The following is a 19,442-nucleotide window of genomic DNA, read 5'->3' as shown; positions in this document are numbered from 1 at the left end:
TTACTACGTATGTTACATGTGTTACGCTTTTGCTACGAGGACTTTTTGCTACGCGTGTTACGTGTGTTACGTTTTTGCTACGTGTGTTACGCTTTTGCTACGAGGACTTTTTGCTGCGCGTGTTACATGTGTTACGCTTCTGCTACGAGGACTTTTTACTACGTATGTTACATGTGTTACGCTTTTGCTACGAGGACTTTTTGCTACGCGTGTTACGTGTGTTACGTTTTTGCTACGTGTGTTACGCTTTTGCTACGAGGACTTTTTGCTGCTCGTGTTACATGTGTTACGCTTCTGCTACGAGGACTTTTTACTACGTATGTTACATGTGTTACGCTTTTGCTACGAGGACTTTTTGCTACGCGTGTTACGTGTGTTACGTTTTTGCTACGTGTGTTACGTTTTTGCTACGCGTGTTACGCTTCTGCTACGAGGACTTTTTACTACGTATGTTACATGTGTTACGCTTTTGCTACGAGGACTTTTTGTTACGCGTGTTACGTGTGTTACGTTTTTGCTACGTGTGTTACGTTTTTGCTACGCGTGTTACGCTTTTGCTACGAGGACTTTTTGCTACGCGTGTTACGCTTTTGCTACGAGTACTTTTTGCTACGTGTGTTACATGTGTTACGCTTTTTCTAAGAGGACTTTTCGCTACACGTGTTACATGTGTTACGCTTTTGCTACGAGGACTTTTTGCTACGCGTGTTACGTGTGTTACGTTTTTGCTACGTGTGTTACGTTTTTGCTACGTGTGTTACGCTTTTGCTACGAGGACTTTTTGCTGCGCGTGTTACATGTGTTACGCTTCTGCTACGAGGACTTTTTACTACGTATGTTACATGTGTTACGCTTTTGCTACGAGGACTTTTTGCTACGCATGTTATGTGTGTTACGTTTTTGCTACGTGTGTTACGCTTTTGCTACGAGGACTTTTTGCTGCGCGTGTTACATGTGTTACGCTTCTGCTACGAGGACTTTTTACTACGTATGTTACATGTGTTACGCTTTTGCTACGAGGACTTTTTGCTACGCGTGTTACGTGTGTTACGTTTTTGCTACGTGTGTTACGTTTTTGCTACGCGTGTTACGCTTCTGCTACGAGGACTTTTTACTACGTATGTTACATGTGTTACGCTTTTGCTACGAGGACTTTTTGCTACGCGTGTTACGTGTGTTACGTTTTTGCTACGTGTGTTACGTTTTTGCTACGCGTGTTACGCTTTTGCTACGAGGACTTTTTGCTACGCGTGTTACATGAGTTACGCCTTTGCTACGCGTGTTACGTGTGTTAAGCTTTTGCTACGAGGACTTTTTGCTACGCGTGTTACGTGTGTTACGTTTTTGCTACGTGTGTTACGTTTTTGCTACGCGTGTTACGCTTTTGCTACGAGGACGTTTTGCTACGCGTGTTACATGAGTTACGCCTTTGCTACGCGTGTTACGTGTGTTACGTTTTTGCTACGCGTGTTACGTTTTTGCTACAGCGTTTACCTTTCTTACGTACAAATCAGATCTAATTCATTAAAACTAAGACCCCGGGCGAAGCCGGGTATTAAAGCTAGTATTAGAATAAAATGCAAATATGAACGTTTTCTAACTACTATTTCATCCATCATAACCCTTTAACACGCGTAACATGCGTACCATAAAAGTACTTTAATGTTTAACAGTGGGGGGAGACAGGCTAAGCCCAGTTAAGCGCTTCCACCAGAGGTCCATGGTATTTGCTTAACCGAGACGTCAAAAACTTCATAGGTTTCCAGCGGATGCATACCAAGATGCTCGAACCTCTGAGCCGAGTAGTTGACACACCTACACAATACACGAGAGACTGTAGTCTCCTCCACGACCCTATAGACCCTGCAAATAGGATAATCACTGATACCAGGCTGGCCTATACAGCGAGAGTTGACGCTTAGAAAAATTATCTGAAATAAGATTGTGAACCAGACTAGAGGGGATTGGCATAGCTGGTTCAGGACCACAGAAACTCGACTACGACCCTTTCTTAGCCAAGGCATCAGTTTCCTCATTACCTTTAATCCACCTATGTCCCGTTACCCAAAAGAGCTGGATTCTTTTTTTCATTCCCAGAGTAGTAATTATGTTACATATGTTGATACTAATGCCGTGTAGGGCAGTTTCAGAAGATTTGCCTTTCTGATCTGCATACTGGAGAGAACCGTCTCCCAAATCAGTTTTTCTAGAATTTTTAGAAAGAAGGAGGTCAGACTAATAGTTATCTAGAGATAGACTTCCCAGGCTTGGGATAAAGATAACTTTGGAGAGTTTCCAAGGGTCTGGTATATGTCCAAAGGCAATACCGGCTAAATAATTAAAATAAAATGGGTTATACGTTTGGAAGGTACTTAATTGAGCCTTGGGCCCCGTCGGTTGAGGGACCGAAACCGTAGGTCCAAAAGGTTCACCACGTGTTTCCATTATTTTACCAAAGTGGGTATTTTTAAAGCTTTTTAAGTTATTTGTAAACTTCATATTTTAGTAGAAATTTAGCCTTATCATACTTATTGGTTTGTCATATTTATAATAATAGCTGAATTTGAAGATTTAATCAAACGTAAATAGCAAAACCGCAGATATTTTTTTTTATTCGTGATTGTAACGTGTGGGACAAATTCAGTCCGCTCGTCCACTGATTAATCAGGGCGAGATATGTGTAACGGCCACGCCAACGGGGGATACGTGGGGAAGGAGTGGGGACACCCGTGGCGGAAGTATTCCGACCACCCGTTGGGGGATTGGTTGTCGTCCTCACACAAAATCGCAGATAGATTCTCAAATAGTGTGTCAAGTAAAAATATTTTAAACATATTTCCGACAGATGGCGTAATGGTTTCAATATTTTTATTTTATTCCTAATTACGGTTCCATTATTTTGTAAGTAACGTACTAAATAAGTTCTTGCATGGATTCACTCACAAGCTTCACTTACCTCAACCCCAAAAAATGTTTGATATGTGTTCCGTGCGCCACCTAGGGAAATAGGTTACGAACAAAAAAGCATGACTTCTTTAGTATGTTAATCCACGGACCGGACGAAAGAACACATCCATCGCTACATGCTACAATGGAGATTAAGGATAAATATGGTGAAATCTACTGGTTGATTCTACACCTGCCTTGTGCTATTCCAATAAATAAATGAATAAATAAATAAATAAAGTAAACTGTGTATTATTTAAAAAAGTTTTCTGTAATACGGACGGCTATGGCCCTTGGAATGCGGTTTCAAATATTCGCGCTACTTTCCTTCCTAAAATTTGGATTGTCTGCTACGATTCTATCCAGCCTATCCTCGGCTCTCTTCTGATTTAGATGGATAAACGGATAAACCTAGTAGTCTATTAGGTAAAAGTTATTCCAAGCATGATCGAAGTTAATGTCTTGATCTTGAACTATTTAATTATTCGAAATCTTAAGTAAGAGTTCCAGTGCGACTTAAAATAGCTCCAATTGCTATTCATCAAAATCATTTTGCAATGGTCGACGAAAACGAACTGTTGTTTTTTGACACTTTCTCTCATGAAACTGGAGAAGTACGAATTCATGTTTTCAAACTCTATTTTTATCTACACATATCATAAATAAACGTATTATTAGCAGCTTAACTTGGATTTGGTGCAGTTTCCACGGCCGGTTTATATCCATGAAATTAGAATAATTCCTTTGGGAGCTCGTGTTCAAGCTGATTTTCCTGGTGGCCATCGCCTCGGGTAACATTCAATTTGAAATGTTTGTCATCTACCAACTTTAACACTTTTTCTATTACGTGGCACCTTGCAGAGCAACAAATCCATCATCCTTTCAATTAGAATTTTTTGTCAATGATTTGAGTAAAAGAGGAGCTTGTACATTTGAACCTATGGGAGGATTAGAATACAAGCAAAATGTTGACATACAATTCATAGTTTCCAACAAAGTACGGTGGTTTTGTTTTTAATTTCTTATGTAAAATATTATTATAAATTTAAATGTTTGTATAGATCCCTACAGATGGTTTAGTAATTAGGGGATGGTACAGTACAGTAACTTTAGCCATATATGGAGTATTAACAAAATTGACTAAAGAACGGCCACTGCCTCCTTCACCACCTCCCCCAAATTCAAGATCTGCCACAGGTATGGTGACTAATGAAAATCTAAAGCATTTGCTTCCTATATATGCATGGATATTTCTTTAAGAATCAAACTCTCCCGAATTCGAACCACCAAATAATGAGCCCGTGGAAGCCATTTCAAGTAACTGGGAAAGACCATTGAGAAACGAAAATGTATTAGAACAAGCGCAACCCGCAATATCAGTCTCAAATAACAACCATCCTCATCACAACCCTGATCCTCGAAGACAACCGGACACACCTACTAATAATTTGGAACCAAGGAGACCAAATTATCACGAAGAAGGAGGAGTGTATCATGAACGAAGACATCAAACTACGTCCTCACCTACAAACTCTCGCTATACATATACAAAACAATGGACTGCTCCACCCGTTGAAGAAGGGTATCGTAAAAAAACTGACTACGAAAACCCAGATTTTGATGCTGGTGATGGAAGTTTTCATCCTAGAACCAGGTCTCCTTTACCCCATTCTGATACTGGTGAAAATTACCGCCGAGACAATCGTGAGAAAGAAAAAGAACATGAGATTCATGACTTCAGCGATGATCGTAGACTCGCTGGTAAGGAGAAAAGAAGAGAACCAGAAATTGAAGATCACAGCTTTTCTAGTCGAGATGAAGAATGGGCCAATAAAGACGCTCGCTTGAAAGAAGGTAAAGAATATGATAGATTGCGCCGGGAACGCCCTGCAACTTCCCGAGATACGAGAACAGGCCCTAGATTGCAAGAACCAGCTACCGAAAGGAAGGAGACCCTTAAACGACCACCATCGCCATTATCTCCTGCTAGAACTATGCCAAATCCCAAAACTCCCCCTCTTCTTCACGAATCTAAGAGTGGCTCAAATATTTCTGAAGGTGTGTAAAATGAGAACCAGTGTTGGTTCAATGAGCGAACTAAACCCTATCACTTTTTCTCCCAGAAGGTTATAACAGTGAGAATGATATGAATGAACATATGGATCACAATGAGGAAGACCAATACGAAGAAATTCTGAGTGAGGAGGAAGATATGTCGGATGGAGACGACAGAAACATTGATTTAGTAAACGAACATTACCATTTACTGGTTGTTATTTTGATAAGTCTAAATTATTTTACAATAATTTAGAGTGAAATGGAATATGATATAGGCGATGAAGCTTGGAATTTCACTTCAAATTTTAACCCCTTTCAATGCGAGTTAGCGGATCTGGTGGTAATGTTGTAAATATGAAATAAACATCAAACCAAATGGCATAAATTACTCTTTATCTAGTACTTTCAAAATCCTGGAATGACCACTTTTGAGCGTAATGGAGAGAAATGTAAACTCGCAGAGCAGAAAGAAATATCGGATGAAAGCCAAAAACTGATTGATATCCTGAAGCAATTTGGCGATAAAGAGCGCAATGAAAAGTAGAGAATTTTTTTTGTGAAATGTAAAAGATTAATAACTTACTGTTGTTAAATAGATGGGTGGAAGCGGTGGAAAATTTAACTCTGTACATAGAATATGGCCTAAGTTCTTTAATCAATAAGGATTCTTACGAACGTAAATGCTAAACATTAAACTCAGAAATTTTTTAAAAGAATTAACCTTTATATCTATTACTAATATAGCCGCATTGAAGACAATTTTAGAGTGGGCTAGTGAAGGACTAAACTACAACAGCGCTATTAATCAGTCACAAACACCCTTCAAAGTTCGTCATTTAAAAGCAGGAATCAAATTAGCAACTATCTTATTTCAAACTGACGATTCCATTGTTGAGAAGATGCTGGTAGGATCTAAATTTTAATAAGGAAAAATCTAAACGAAACTGAAAGAAATATTTCTTAAGTTACAAGGCAATGTCAAACAATTATTGGATCTCTACAGTCAACCGTATATGACCTTACCTGTTAAGTTGTTGATAATCAGAGCTTTGGACGCTGCAACTTTCACCAATAATGGCTTAAAATATTTCCTGAATGAAAAACTCGATTTTGAATTTAATCACAAAACCACCATCGGAGCTGGTATTATCCCACTTGATTCTGAGAATGGTTGGTTGAGAAAAGTCAAAGGAAATATTGTAACTCTAGTATATCAAAAAATATGTTTTTGCAGAAAATCTTGATAAAGAGCTTAAAAAACTTACCGGCTACCAAAGATTATGGGATATAATGCTCATGAAAGAAGTTTGTAAACTTTTTGTCACATTCCATTTGGAATTTCACTAACGAGATTTTGTGTTATAGCCATCTAGAGTTGTAATTACTTTGAAGGCTTTGATAAACAAACTCCACATTTACGAGGTTCTGATGGAACTGAAAGAAGCAATTGAAAAGTTAGTGTGGTTGTCCAATATAATTGTTAATTAACATTCTGATATTATATATATCAACAGAATAGCTGGGGCTACTGAGTTTCGCGAAACAACACCACCCACAAAGACTGAACTCGAATGTGATTCTGGTAGTCAAGATAACTCCGATAACATTCCTAATTCAGTGGCAAACGGAGATGTGCTTTTTAATAAAATCATCAACTGTTTCACTGAAATAACAGAAACTTACGTTAATGCTAATAAAAAAATTGTTAGTTTTACTATAGATTTTCACTTTTTTTTACCAAATTTAATATAAATCTTTTTTTAAAGGCCCAGTTTGTACGTTATCTTCCAGCTGTAAGTCAATTTGATACGCCAAAACCAATTTTTGATCCCTATCCATGTCTTTACAGAATGTTTACTGATTGGTAAGGCTGGTTACAACTATTTAATAACCAATTGTAAAATTTTAACAGTCTTAAACTTTTTTTATGTAGTCAACTTTTGGAATGTATCTTCGTTTTATCGTCCAATCCTCTTACTTCAATTTATACCAGTATTGTTTTGGTTATAAAAGAACTGTTAACGCAGATAGTACACAAAAATTCTGGTTTGAAATTTTTATTAAGTAATGCTAGAGTAACGAATGGTTTACAAAGAGCTTTGTTTCAAGCGGCAGTAAGTTTTTGTAGTTACCTATCTTTATTATTAGCTTTTATGGTGACCTTATATCTTTTTTTTTATTAAAGGAAGAAACCCGGGAAGAAAATGGAGATGACAGTATTTCCAATCAACTAGCCTTGAATCTAGTTTGCACGCTTCAAGCATTTCAACACGTCGATTCTCTATTTGCATATCACCAAAATGCTAAAAATTGTATAAAGGATATGGATGACCCTGAAACAGTTGCGTCGTTGCATAATATGTATGCGATGACGTTTGGCTCAATTGGAAAAATTGCAGTTATAAACGTTTTAGCTATGGAACAAAATTTGGATGCTTTACTACCATTTGTTGAGCTTAAAAGTTAGTTAGAGTTCTTTTGAGGTTTTTTGGAAGTACTTATAATTTAAAATTTTTAGATAGTGAAGAAATTGACGCAAAATTGACCAAAACGGTTTGTTGCGGATACGCAACAGAATTGATAATTTTAACTGTTCATCATTCGGATGGTTTGGATTTGTTACAAAATTTCGGAGAACGTATCATACAATTAAGCAGCCAAACCAAAATGAGCGAATTATCCCGTTGGATGTGCCCTATCAAAAAAACCATAAACTATAACTATGAATCCATAAGCTATCTTGTGGTATCTTATGTCAAAAAGTATGCCAAAGAGGCCGCCACTTTACCCCCAGAACTGATAACGTCATTGAGAATATTAGAAAATGTTGTTATCCCACCCAATGGCTTACAAGAAGGTATTAATTTAATTATTAATCATTTTAACCCACTATTTAGAAATGTATCTTTCAGATGAAAAAGAAATGAAATATAAATACGCTGTTTTGCAACTTTTTGCCAATGATGCATTGGAAAGTTTTATCATAATTTTGCAGGTATTCATTTGAAATGTCAAAAGGGAAACATTAAACTTGCTCATGAATAATTTAAATTTTTTAGCAAATATGCGATGCCTTTTTAAAACCAACTACGCAAGCTTTTACGTTAGTTGGGCAACAGGGAGCTTTCGTACTGGCAATCGTTAAACCTATTTTGTTTATTTTACACACAATGCTGTCACATCTGATTAAATGTAGAGGAACTGATGTAAATATCTAAATTAATCTAAAGTAGCTTGTGTAAAAATGTATCAATAATTTTATCATTTAGTTTCAAGATCTAACAGCAGTGCCCATCTTATTAAGGCTACATACGTTACTTTGCCTATTTCCTATGTCTTCTTACGTCTACTCATTGGCCCAACAAGTGCAAAATGAAATCATTGAAACGTTACTATCTTACACCCAACCTGTGCTCAGTAGTACAGAAAGTGAAGAGGCTTTGAGCAAAAGCCTCTGGACTAAAATGGTGTCTGAAGTTTTAAAATACACAGTTGTGGGTCCCAATACGTGGATGACTGGCTTAACTATATTATCCGAACTCCTACCTCTGCCATTACCTCTACAAACTAAAGAAGTATTACTTTTTTAAGTTAAATTTTGTGATAAATTTTACAATTGGGTGTATACTTGTTAAATAGCCATTTTCCACTGAGGAAATTGCTAGATCCATTAACAGCCGAAAAGTGTGGAGTGCCCATTTACATTCACTGGGAAATTTAATCGAACAGATTATAACGAGCATGGCTGGTACGATAATTTAATTTTGAACAGTTTAGTTGCTTTACACTTTTTTATACATAGCTACAAGCTGTCAACCTTTGCAACAACTCTTACGGCGAATCTGCGTTCAATTATCAGATCTAGCTGCCCCTAGTGCCATAGTTGTTGTCAGGGCTGTTTTAGACATTTTCAATGAAAGTGTGCCTGGATCTTTACCAGTTACAGTCCCTGAAAGCAATAAGGATGAAAAACTTCCGGTTCCCTTGATTCAGCCAGTAGCTGCACCAGCAGCAATTGATATTAAACCTTGTTCATCAACAACAAGTCGCATTTTGGACTTCATGTCTTACATGGTTTCAAACGCTACATTTAAAATCACATTGCTCCATATTTTGGGAGGGAAGTAAGTTTTTTCTCTCCCTACAAATAATAATAAAAATGGTAATATATTCTAAAATTCAAATTTAAAAGCTTAAAAACGGCTGGTGATCTTTACATTGACATAATGTACAAGTTAACGACGTTACTTAATCTATCGTCATCTAAACCATCCCATCAACAGGGACAGGAATGCATTGTGGTACGCACTCAAAAACATCAAGACTTTTAAGAAAATCAATAATAAATTTTTTTTCAGTCCATATTTCAATCTCTCTCTGACCCGGATATTGGATTAATTACAATTGAAAACGGGGCATCTGTTAAGGAAGTGGTGGGAATCAAACTATGTCCTTAAAACGGTGGAAAATACTTTTGTAATATACATTTTCATTTTTAGATGGCAAGCTCTTTACCAAATAAAGAAATGTTAGCTCAAATAGTAACCGCATTAGTTACTCATATTGGGATTAACCAACACCCGTTTGCTTCTGTCTTACCTTCTTTGAGAACTTTAGTCATGATAACCGAACATGATCTGGGATTTATTTGCATAAAAACGTATTACATATGGTGTAGGTCAATGAAAGCAGAATTGAAAGACTAACCGAGACTTTTCTTTTAGTGCGCTTGAATCAAACACAACCGTCTTAAGGTCCTTGCTTCATAGGCTTTGTTCGTCCTTTTCCAAAGTTAGCTCCGACTGCTTGTCTACCCTGTCAACAGTTTTGGAACTGTTACGTTTGATGGTCCAGGGCTATGAAGAACCAACTGCTATTCAGACACCAGGCATTCCAGTTGTGAATCCTCGTAGTTTGACTCTTTTATCGTGTGATTTAGTTCCAATTTTGCTCTGGACGAAACCGAATGTTAAAACAGAAACAAGTGACAACCTAGATGTAAAAAAGGAGAAGGGTCTAGATTCCGAATCTCAAGTTTTGGATGACGTGAAAGAAGAAAAACAATGCGAAGAAATACACCCGTTACTCCTCTTAGAAAAACAATTGACTGAAGTTTCAGCTGATGAGGATGTGTTAGAAAGTTTACTAGAAAGCTTGCAAACAATTATCAATATGCTGAATGAGAGCACGAGCAAAGATATAACTGAAAAGGACTCGCAAGAACAAATACCCTCCTTACCCCCACCCGAAACCTTAACCACTCAATTTTCATCAAGAGCTGTCTTCCTCGTGGGGGATGTTGACGAGGAAAGATTATCACCGGCTTATTGGCTAGGATTACCAGTAGTTGAAGATGCAGATCAGGAAACGGAACATGTAGGTTAAGATTCTTATAAAACAAGAATACAAATATCTGTGGTACCATTTGACTTTTTACAGTTAAAATGACATTACAATTTCATATACATAGATTCAAATGGACCTATCAGCTCTAGCTGAAAAATACTGCGGTGACTTTGACATTAAAAATGAATTGGAAAAATTATTTTCTATCGAAGATGCTAACAATGTTACGGAAGTTGACAAAAAAGACACCAGGTTATTTAAACCAATAGTTATAAATTCAAATAGTTAATAATTAATGTTTTCTTTATCAGTAAACGACGTTATCCGACAACTGTTGGCATGACGAACATTGAAGCACCCATGAAAAAACCCTTCAGTAAATCAAGATTATGAGGCATAATATCTTATATAAATTTTATTTTGGATTTTGTTAACAGTCGCTCCAATGCGTGGACGAGCCTTTTCCAGAGGATCAATTCATTCCGCACGAGCAAATGATCCCTTCCGTTCTCGACCACCCAACACCAGTCGACCACCATCAATGCACGTCGATGACTTTTTGGCCATGGAATATCAGGCTCCAACTAGCTCAGTGCCTACTAGCATACCAAAACGAACTGTTAAGGTCTGTACTGAATTCCCATTGTTCAGTTCGTTTTGGTTAACGAATGTTTCATATTCAGGAGGTGCCCAGAGGAAGGGGTCGTGGTTTTGATCCAAGTCGTGGTTTCGGATCAACTAGGGGCAGCCGTTTCTTTAGCCCTCCCTCAATTGCATATGGTAGACGTGAAACAAGCAGAAGTTCACTGCCATTCTTATTCGAAGCGAGTTCAGCACCTAGACCAGTGGCAAGGCCCGCAGTCAGTGCTTGGACTGGTCGTTCAGCACCAATACCCTTACCAAAATCTTTGCATAGCTTTGCTAGGGGAGCGTTAGTTACAATTAAACTGAAATATTTAGAGCCTCTGTAATTTACAATGATTGTATTACAGCCACGCTGAAAGGGTACCCACCCAAAGACCGAGGGACCCGTACAGTTTAAGCATTCCTAGTGGTTCTGGCCGTTTTGGACGAAGCACAAGGAGTATGATAGCCGAGGGAAGTGGAGTCGGAAATAATCCCAATGTTGGTGTCATTGAAAACCCTGGACATTGGCCAGAATCGCGAATGAAGATTCCTGACAGCAGGTAGGGCTGGAAGTATTTAAGGGTTATACAATATTTCTCAAATGTATTTCCTTTCATTTTAGGTTTCTTCCACCAGGAAGTACATTAAGAGGCAGAAGGGATTTAAGCGCGCGTCATATGAGATCATTTACAAGATAATCGTTTTTTTAATCATGTATTGAAATCTTAAATAAAACAACAATGTAAACAAAATTGTGTTTTATCTTTCAAATTGCAAGGCTATTTTTAACAATAGGTACTTTTGTTTTTTTTTGGGTTTTGTTTATTTTTTTAGATGTATTATTTGTCTAGGATTACAATAATGCAAAAAGTTTTAACCGCAATTTATTATTTAGAAAGTTATGATAAATTTAAAATTGCGACTTGCCAGCAATTTTTACCTAGGAAAATACGACATATTTCGAGATTTTTGTACTTGTTGGATGAGGTAGGACTGATGACGAATTAGATTTAACGACAAGATATTACTAAATTTTTAAAACGTGTGCAAACCGAAAATGTGTTTACGGCTTTTTGGGTTTTGTTATTGTTTTTTGTTTATTATTTGTCAAGGATTACAGTAATGCGAAAAGTTTTAACCGCAATTTATTATTTAGAAATATATGATAAATATAAAATTGTTATTCGCCAGCAATTTTGGGTTAAGTGTAGAATAGCTGCCCCCCACCCGATTTTTTATATATTTGTTTTGGATAGAGGGCAAGATGGGGATTACTTTAATTTTCATTTTATTTTGGCGAAAATGAATATTAACAAAGATATGCATTTTTAAACATTGGCCTTTTGCAGTGAATTTTCCCTAGGACGATTCTTTAAATTCCTAGATTTTAATGCGTTGTGGATAACGTGGCGCTGATGACGAAAAAGAAAATGTGGAAATGCAAAACATACTAACTTACTTTTTTATTTCAGGTATTTTCGCCGTATTTCAATGCATTTTAGGGGTTTTGGCGGGGTTAGGTTATTTATATTATTAGGTTGGATTAATATCGGGTTGACGATACTTGATGCGTCAGGCTTGGTGCTGTCCTCTAGGTTGCGTTATAGATGGCCCATAGCCTTTTTTAGTATGGGGTTGGGGAGGCGCCGCGCGCCCCCAGCGCTCGAGCGAAGCGAGTGCGCGGCGCCGTCAGGCGCCAATATTTAGAATACATTCGACATTGTATAAGTCAACATCACACAGACGACATATAATATGTCGTCTTATGGTTAAAAAAAGGCTAAAATGCGTTGAAATACCGGAAAAATCCCCAACCTTTAAAAGTTAGTACTGTTTTGCATTTCAGCCTTTTTCTTTTTCGTCATCAGTCCTACTTTCTCCAAAAAGTATTAAAATCTAGTAATTTAAAGAATCGTCCTCGTCAACAGTCCTACCTCATCCAACACATACAAAAACTCGAAATATGTCGTATTTTCCGTTGTAAAAATTGCTAGCAAGTAGCAATTTTACATTGATCATATCTTTTTAAATAATAACTTGCGGTTAAAACTTTTTGCATTACTGTAATCCTTGACAAATAGCAAACCAAAAAAACACAAAAAAAAACCAAAGTACCTATTGTTAAAAAATTCCAATTGCAAAATATGAATTAAACATGGTAGAGCCTTCTTTGGGTTATTTGTGTGACAATGCTTAATTTCAGGGAACCAGTAGGCAGGGCTTCCAGTTCCACATTTTATAACTAAAATTTTCCTCTTGCGACAATTTCATCAAATGAAAAATCCCTTTTATCCCGTTTTTGACTTGGAAATTCCCATTTTTACCTCTCCGAGGGGACAAAGTCCCCTAGGAGGGGTTATACAACGACCGTGTCTGTCTGTGGGTGGGTCTGTGGGTGGGTCTGTGGGTGGGTCTGTGGGTGTGTCTGTGGGTGGGTCTGTGGGTGTGTCTGTCTGTCAGGACTGCGAACGCGTTCGCATTTTCGGCGCAAAGTGTAATCACTGCGTACGCAGTTTCTCAAAGGGTTGGCAAAACCACCGTGTGACGGTGAGCGTTAACGGATGCATTTGCGGTTTGGTTTGGATGGTGTTTTTTCGCTCACCGTCGTGACGGTTTGGTGTATAACGGTTTTTGTAATGTTTATGCGTAGGTTGTGAGTGTTGAATTTGTTGTGTTTGTGTTCTGATGGATGTGCATGTTGAGTCTGTTGTGTTTATATGGGCGTTTTCTCTCCAACTTCTTCTTAATGACTTTGGGACGGACCGAGTGCTGAGTGTAATGCTACCTCTCAACGTCCAATGGCAGGGTTTCCACCAGTTGTACACGGTATTCGTCTTAGTATCGCATCGGGCGGGATTTGAACCCGAGACCTCCTGATTGACAGGCGGACGTTCTACCACAGAACCACCGACACTTGTTACGCCTTATTGAAAATTAGACCTTCAGCTTTATCGGAAGCGTATTTAATAGAGTACGAAATTTTGGTTTAATTGAAATAGAATTGAAATTGAAATTATTGCATCGAAGAAATTCTAATTTAGCGTTTCTCTATTGATTAAAAACAAATGCGCCACCCAGGTTTCGAACCCAGACCATTCGGCTTGGCAGTCGAGCGCTCTACCACAGAACCACCGATAGCTGCTTAGATTCACTGAAATTAAGACAGGCATCGTAAGCATAATAGGTAATAAAGTCTTTTTTTATTAATGAATTTATGAAGGCCTAATCTGGTATTTTTTAAAGGTTAAATCTTGTTTTAGCGCAGTCAGCCGAGATTAGAGGGTTAAAGGGTAGACCCTGTGGGTGGTCCACTTTCTTAACGACCTATATATAGTTCTGTTAATTCAAAGGAGATAATTTAACGTTAATTGCTTTAAAAGCTGGCGGTTAGTCAAGTGGCTCTCTGTGCTTTGTTGATGGTAAGGTTTTTGCTTCTTGTAAATACATTTGGTGTGGATATTTGGATATCTACGATTTCTAACGCAGTCAATGATTTCTTGGGTGTGCGAGTCATTATATGATATTGGAAATTGGACGGCATTGGTCTTTTTCATGTGGTATGCGTCACAACGTCAACAGGAAGTGAACGAGTCGTCCACTACCAGATATCTACGGTATCTTCATCAAGGGCGAGTGTTGAAATAAAATGAGCGTTAAAGATGCGGCAAGTATTTCGTAAGCGAGTAATTCCAAAAAGCCTCTGTAGATATTTCATTAAAATTTGCTTCGTATTATATTTAACTGATAAACTTGTTCTGTAAAAGGGTTTAATTCAATTGTGCATTGTTATAGTACGTCTAACTTACTGTTGTAACTACTTAACTTATGATATTCTGAATAAATTAAAATTGGTCGTTTCGTCTCAATTATTTTAATTATAATAAAAATTTTATACCGGGCGGGATAGAAATGGGTTAATATTTTTAACAAATAACTCTAAATTGCGGAGATATATCTTTAAGGGTTATCTCGATAAATTAATACCACTAGGGACAATTCTTCCGAGGAGAGGTATATTTTGGCTTGCCAACTTGTTAATCCCACGCGGTAAAAGTGAAGAACAGCCCCCCCCCCTCCTTTTTTTGGTTTTTTATTTTCTTAGATGAAAGCCCAGTACCGACGTCAATTTGCCAGAACGAAAATTGGAAAAGTTCATTTTTGGCTAAGGTAGAGAACGCGAAGATAGAAAAACAATGTTGGACTAAACTAAAGAAACATAAGTTTAACTGTTATATCCCATTTCTACTAAGAAAATGACAAAGGGAGAATTATTTCAAAGAATGATACCAAGTATAGACAAAGGGAGAATTATTTCAAAGAATGATACAAAGTATAGACGTGTAATGGAACTATTTATTTCTAAACATTACCGTATTTCGCGTTCAACTTTTTTCATTCGTTTTTTGTAATGTCACTTTTCGGGCCGAATTGCGCAAAAATGACAAGGCAGAATTATTTCAAACTGCTATTATTAAATCTAGGTTAAATTACCTATCGAATGATACAAAGTGTAGGCGTGTACGTCCTAAATAACGTGAATTATTAATTTCTAAACCTTACCGTATTTCGCGTTTAACTTTCTTCATTCGTTTCCTGTAATGTCACCTTTCGGGCCGAATTGCGCCAATATGACAAGGTAGAATTATTTCAAACTGCTACCTTTAAATAGAGGTTAAATTACCTATCGAATGATAGAAAGTATAGACGTGTACGTCCTAAATAACGTGATCTATTAATTTCTAAACATTACCATATTTCGCGTTTAACTTTCTTCATTCGTTTCCTGTAATGTCACCTTTCGGGCCGAATTGCGCCAATATGACAAGGCAGAATTATTTCAAACTGCTACTATTAAATCTAGGTTAAATTACCTATCGAATGATAGAACGTGTAGGCGTGTACGTCCTAAATAACGTGAACTATTAATTTCTAAACCATACCGTATTTCGCGTTCAACTTTTTTCATTCGTTTTTTGTAATGTCACTTTTCGGGCCGAATTGCGCAAAAATTACAAGGCAGAATTATTTCAAACTGCTATTATTAAATCTAGGTTAAATTACCTATCGAATGATACAAAGTGTAGGCGTGTACGTCCTAAATAACGTGAACTATTAATTTCTAAACCTTACCGTATTTCGCGTTTAACTTTCTTCATTCGTTTCCTGTAATGTCACCTTTCGGGCCGAATTGCGCCAATATGACAAGGTAGAATTATTTCAAACTGCTACCTTTAAATAGAGGTTAAATTACCTATCGAATGATAGAAAGTATAGACGTGTACGTCCTAAATAACGTGATCTATTAATTTCTAAACATTACTGTAACATTCTCTGTTTATTTAAAAGCTTATATTTCGGTCTAGCCTATTATAACACATGTAAAATTATAGAAGAAAAATATGTAGATTGACACGTGAGCGCGGGAGAATAAGCGCGCGTGGGGAATAAAGAACGAACGGTCAAGAGGATATATCAAAACACGGAACTAAAAAGACGTTATTAAAATTGACTAAAGTTTATAATCAGAATTACTTTTATTGTAGCTAAGCTTAAACCCAAATAATATTCTAATAGCTAACCAAGACACTATATTGGCGACGGAGATACTTCGCAATGGAAGTGTAAAAATTAGTTTTTAAATATTGATTCTTTGAAAAGCGCCCTCTAATAGTTTGAAAATAACCGTTTACCATAAATACCGTAAAACATTTATTAGACGCGATTTTAGCTAATTGTTTTTGTCCTAAACGGAATTGTTTTATCCCACTAGTTTCGTCGTCGGAGTCAGAATCTAAATCCATATGTTCCGCGTTTTCAAGTACCACCAGTGTAGAGTAATTATTTCCGGATTCGGAAACCTCCTCTCCTGATTCGCAAATTTTCTGAACAGTTATTTCTGAATCAGGAAAGTCATTTACCCTTTCGGGTAATTCTTTTCCGGATTCAAAAATTTTCTCTGTGAAAATTTCCTTTTCGGATTCGGAAATTTGCTCCTCCGTAAATAAAGTTTTCTGTAGAATTATCTTAGCCAATTTTTTGGAGGTGTTGTTAAATTGTTATCATTTACCCTTTTAGAACCATTTCTCGCGCCCCTTTGCAAAATTTCGCCCAATGGTTTTCCCGGCTTACTTTGATATCCCCTTAAATTCTTCCCGACGATGTCCGATTCCCCCCTTTCACGTTGCGGCGTATGCTTAAATTTTTCCTCCAATTGTTCGAATGGTCTTTTTCTGTTTTGATTTGGAATTACTTTCCTAGAGAGTTTAAGATATTCTAAGTATAAATTATGGTTAAATTCGTTTAATTTTGAAACAAGCGCGTCTACTCGTAACCGATTGTAACACAGTGCCTGACTTTTTAAAACTCTGTTGTAGCCCTCGATGCGCCCCTGGGTGGTTGCTTCTTGGTCAATGTAATTAACTTGCCCTTTTAAAAAATCATTTCGAAGATTGTATGACGACGGAACCTCTCCTGAAAGTGTCTACTTAAATCCCCCGTTAAAACCCTGGTCCATAAAACAAAAGTAGGAAAATAATTTTTTTGCATATATTCGAAAAATCTGATACCGTAACTAGGATTATCGACCATGTCATTAGCTGTCACGTGTTTCTGGATGTCAGCGCGTACAGTTTCTACAATTTTGTCGCACATAACTTTAAAAAATTTGTTACTTCCTCCCCGCAACCAAAACTCCTCTTCGTTTTTCGGATAACGCGGCTTAGCGGTGTCACCAGCTTCAGCTAAAACCTCTTCAGATACTACAATTAAATCGCTGTCTACGTAATCGGCTATCAAAAGATCATTACGCGGAACTTGGGATCCAATTTCGCCACCTAATACGTTAACTAAAACCGACATTTTCGCAAGATGTTCTTCGTAAAACGCGTTTCGTTTTTCTGATAGTAATAAAACAGCTAAACTATACAACCTGTCTTTAAATTCAGCTAAAAATGAGCTATTAAGTAGCACACTAAATAGGTAAAGTCCGAAGGAACGTTTGTCCTTGTAAAATTTTGTCGCCTTCACGCTGACGTCCTTCATCATGTGACACGTACCACAATGAATTATGGTTTTGTTCAAATCCTCCCCAGTTGCCACCCCCGTTAATATCCTATTAGCCCTGAGCTATATAGTCGCTAAGATTTTCCCTGTTAAATTCCTTTAGTACAGAATTAATTAAAACTAGACTTCTATCGCACGAAATTACCACTGGGGTTTTAACGTCATTAGGCGCGCAATTTTGCGCTTTCATAAAACTCGCGAGAAAGTTGGAGATTGTGATTTCGTGTTGGTCGTTAGTCACGAGTTCGGCGACCGGAACTGGCGTGGAAGTTGGTTTTCCTAAGATGGGCTGTCGCATAACGAGCGCGTAATACATAAAAGCCTTACCGTCTAATTTATGTGCTACAGACCCAGTCGCGTCGATAAAGAAAATATCCCTTTTACAGTGTTCTTTAAAAGTGTTAACCGATTCTTTTTTCCACAAATAAATTACGCAAGAAGGCTTGATCGCGACATGCTTCTCAACAAAACCCACAGAGGCGACATGCTTCTCAACAAAACCCACAGAGGCGACATGCTTCTCAACAAAACCCACAGAGGCGACATGCTTCTCAACAAAACCCACTGAGGCGACATGCTTCTCAACAACAAATGTCACGGAGATGACAGGCTTCTAACAAACATCTTTCGAATTCATGGGTTGGGAGGGGATATGTTATATTCTGTCCCAAAAAACAGAACATAACATATCTGTAGAAATATTGATTAAAATTCAATGGCAATCATTTGTCAAGATATTTTTCTCAACATTTCTACAGGCCACACAAACCAAGCCTTTACGCGGCGTGCGCCATCAGTAACTTTTATTATCAAAGAAAATTATAGTGTTACGATAACCGTATTATTATAATTAACCTCGATATAAAAGCGAAACCAATTGGTTTAAAATAAAAATAACGTGAAATAATTCTGCCCTGTCATTTTTGAGAAATTCGGCCCGAAAGGTGACATTACAAAAAACGAATGAAAAAAGTTGAACGCGAAATACGGTATGGTTTAGAAATTAATAGTTCACGTTATTAAGGACGTACACGCCTGAACTTTGTATCATTCGATAAGTAATTTAACCTAGATTTAATAGTAGCAGTTTGAAATAATTCTGCCTTGTCATATTGGCGCAATTCGGCCCGAAAGGTGACATTACAGGAAACGAATGAAGAAAGTTGAACGCGAAATACGCTAATGTTTAGAAATTAATAGTTCACGTTATTTAGGACGTACACGCCTACACTTTGTATCATTCGATAAGTAATTTAACCTTGATTTAATAGTAGCAGTTTGAAATAATTCTACCTTATCATATTGGCGGAATTCGGTCCGAAAAGTGACATTACAGGAAACGAATGAAGAAAGTTAAACGCGAAATACGGTAATGTTTAGAAATTAATAGATCACGTTATTTA

General features: G+C 37.3%; 1 protein-coding gene across 3 annotated transcripts; it reads left to right on the top strand.

The window, feature by feature from the left end:
- Nucleotides 1-3,368: 3,368 nt before the first annotated feature.
- vir (VIR_N domain-containing protein) lies at nt 3,369-11,729 on the top strand. 3 transcript variants are annotated; one of them, XM_090158139.1, is made up of 33 exons: nt 3,369-3,560; nt 3,628-3,737; nt 3,808-3,943; nt 4,008-4,143; nt 4,207-5,004; nt 5,070-5,191; nt 5,258-5,344; nt 5,405-5,544; nt 5,601-5,680; nt 5,749-5,909; nt 5,970-6,174; nt 6,239-6,309; nt 6,370-6,458; nt 6,519-6,708; nt 6,771-6,868; nt 6,938-7,118; nt 7,190-7,466; nt 7,523-7,861; nt 7,917-7,999; nt 8,064-8,210; nt 8,274-8,579; nt 8,644-8,752; nt 8,807-9,128; nt 9,197-9,305; nt 9,363-9,437; nt 9,504-9,664; nt 9,729-10,380; nt 10,475-10,602; nt 10,662-10,726; nt 10,788-10,975; nt 11,034-11,281; nt 11,343-11,537; nt 11,600-11,729. In XM_090158139.1, exons 1-33 carry the CDS (start codon nt 3,504-3,506, stop codon nt 11,673-11,675), a joined length of 6,141 nt encoding a protein of 2,046 aa, XP_090014265.1. In that variant the 5' UTR covers nt 3,369-3,503; the 3' UTR covers nt 11,676-11,729. The 3 variants fall into 3 exon arrangements, with proteins under 3 accessions (XP_090014265.1, XP_090014266.1, XP_090014264.1); XM_090158140.1 differs by having other exon boundaries at nt 3,625-3,737; nt 5,073-5,191; XM_090158138.1 differs by having other exon boundaries at nt 3,625-3,737.
- The last annotated feature ends 7,713 nt before the right edge of the window (nt 11,730-19,442 follow it).

The sequence above is a fragment of the Leiobunum rupestre genome, chromosome 9, assembly GCF_980474605.1.
Source record: "Leiobunum rupestre chromosome 9, qqLeiRupe1.1.hap1, whole genome shotgun sequence".
Classification (NCBI taxonomy): domain Eukaryota; kingdom Metazoa; phylum Arthropoda; class Arachnida; order Opiliones; family Sclerosomatidae; genus Leiobunum; species Leiobunum rupestre.
This window is presented reverse-complemented; position numbering and strand designations above follow the sequence as displayed.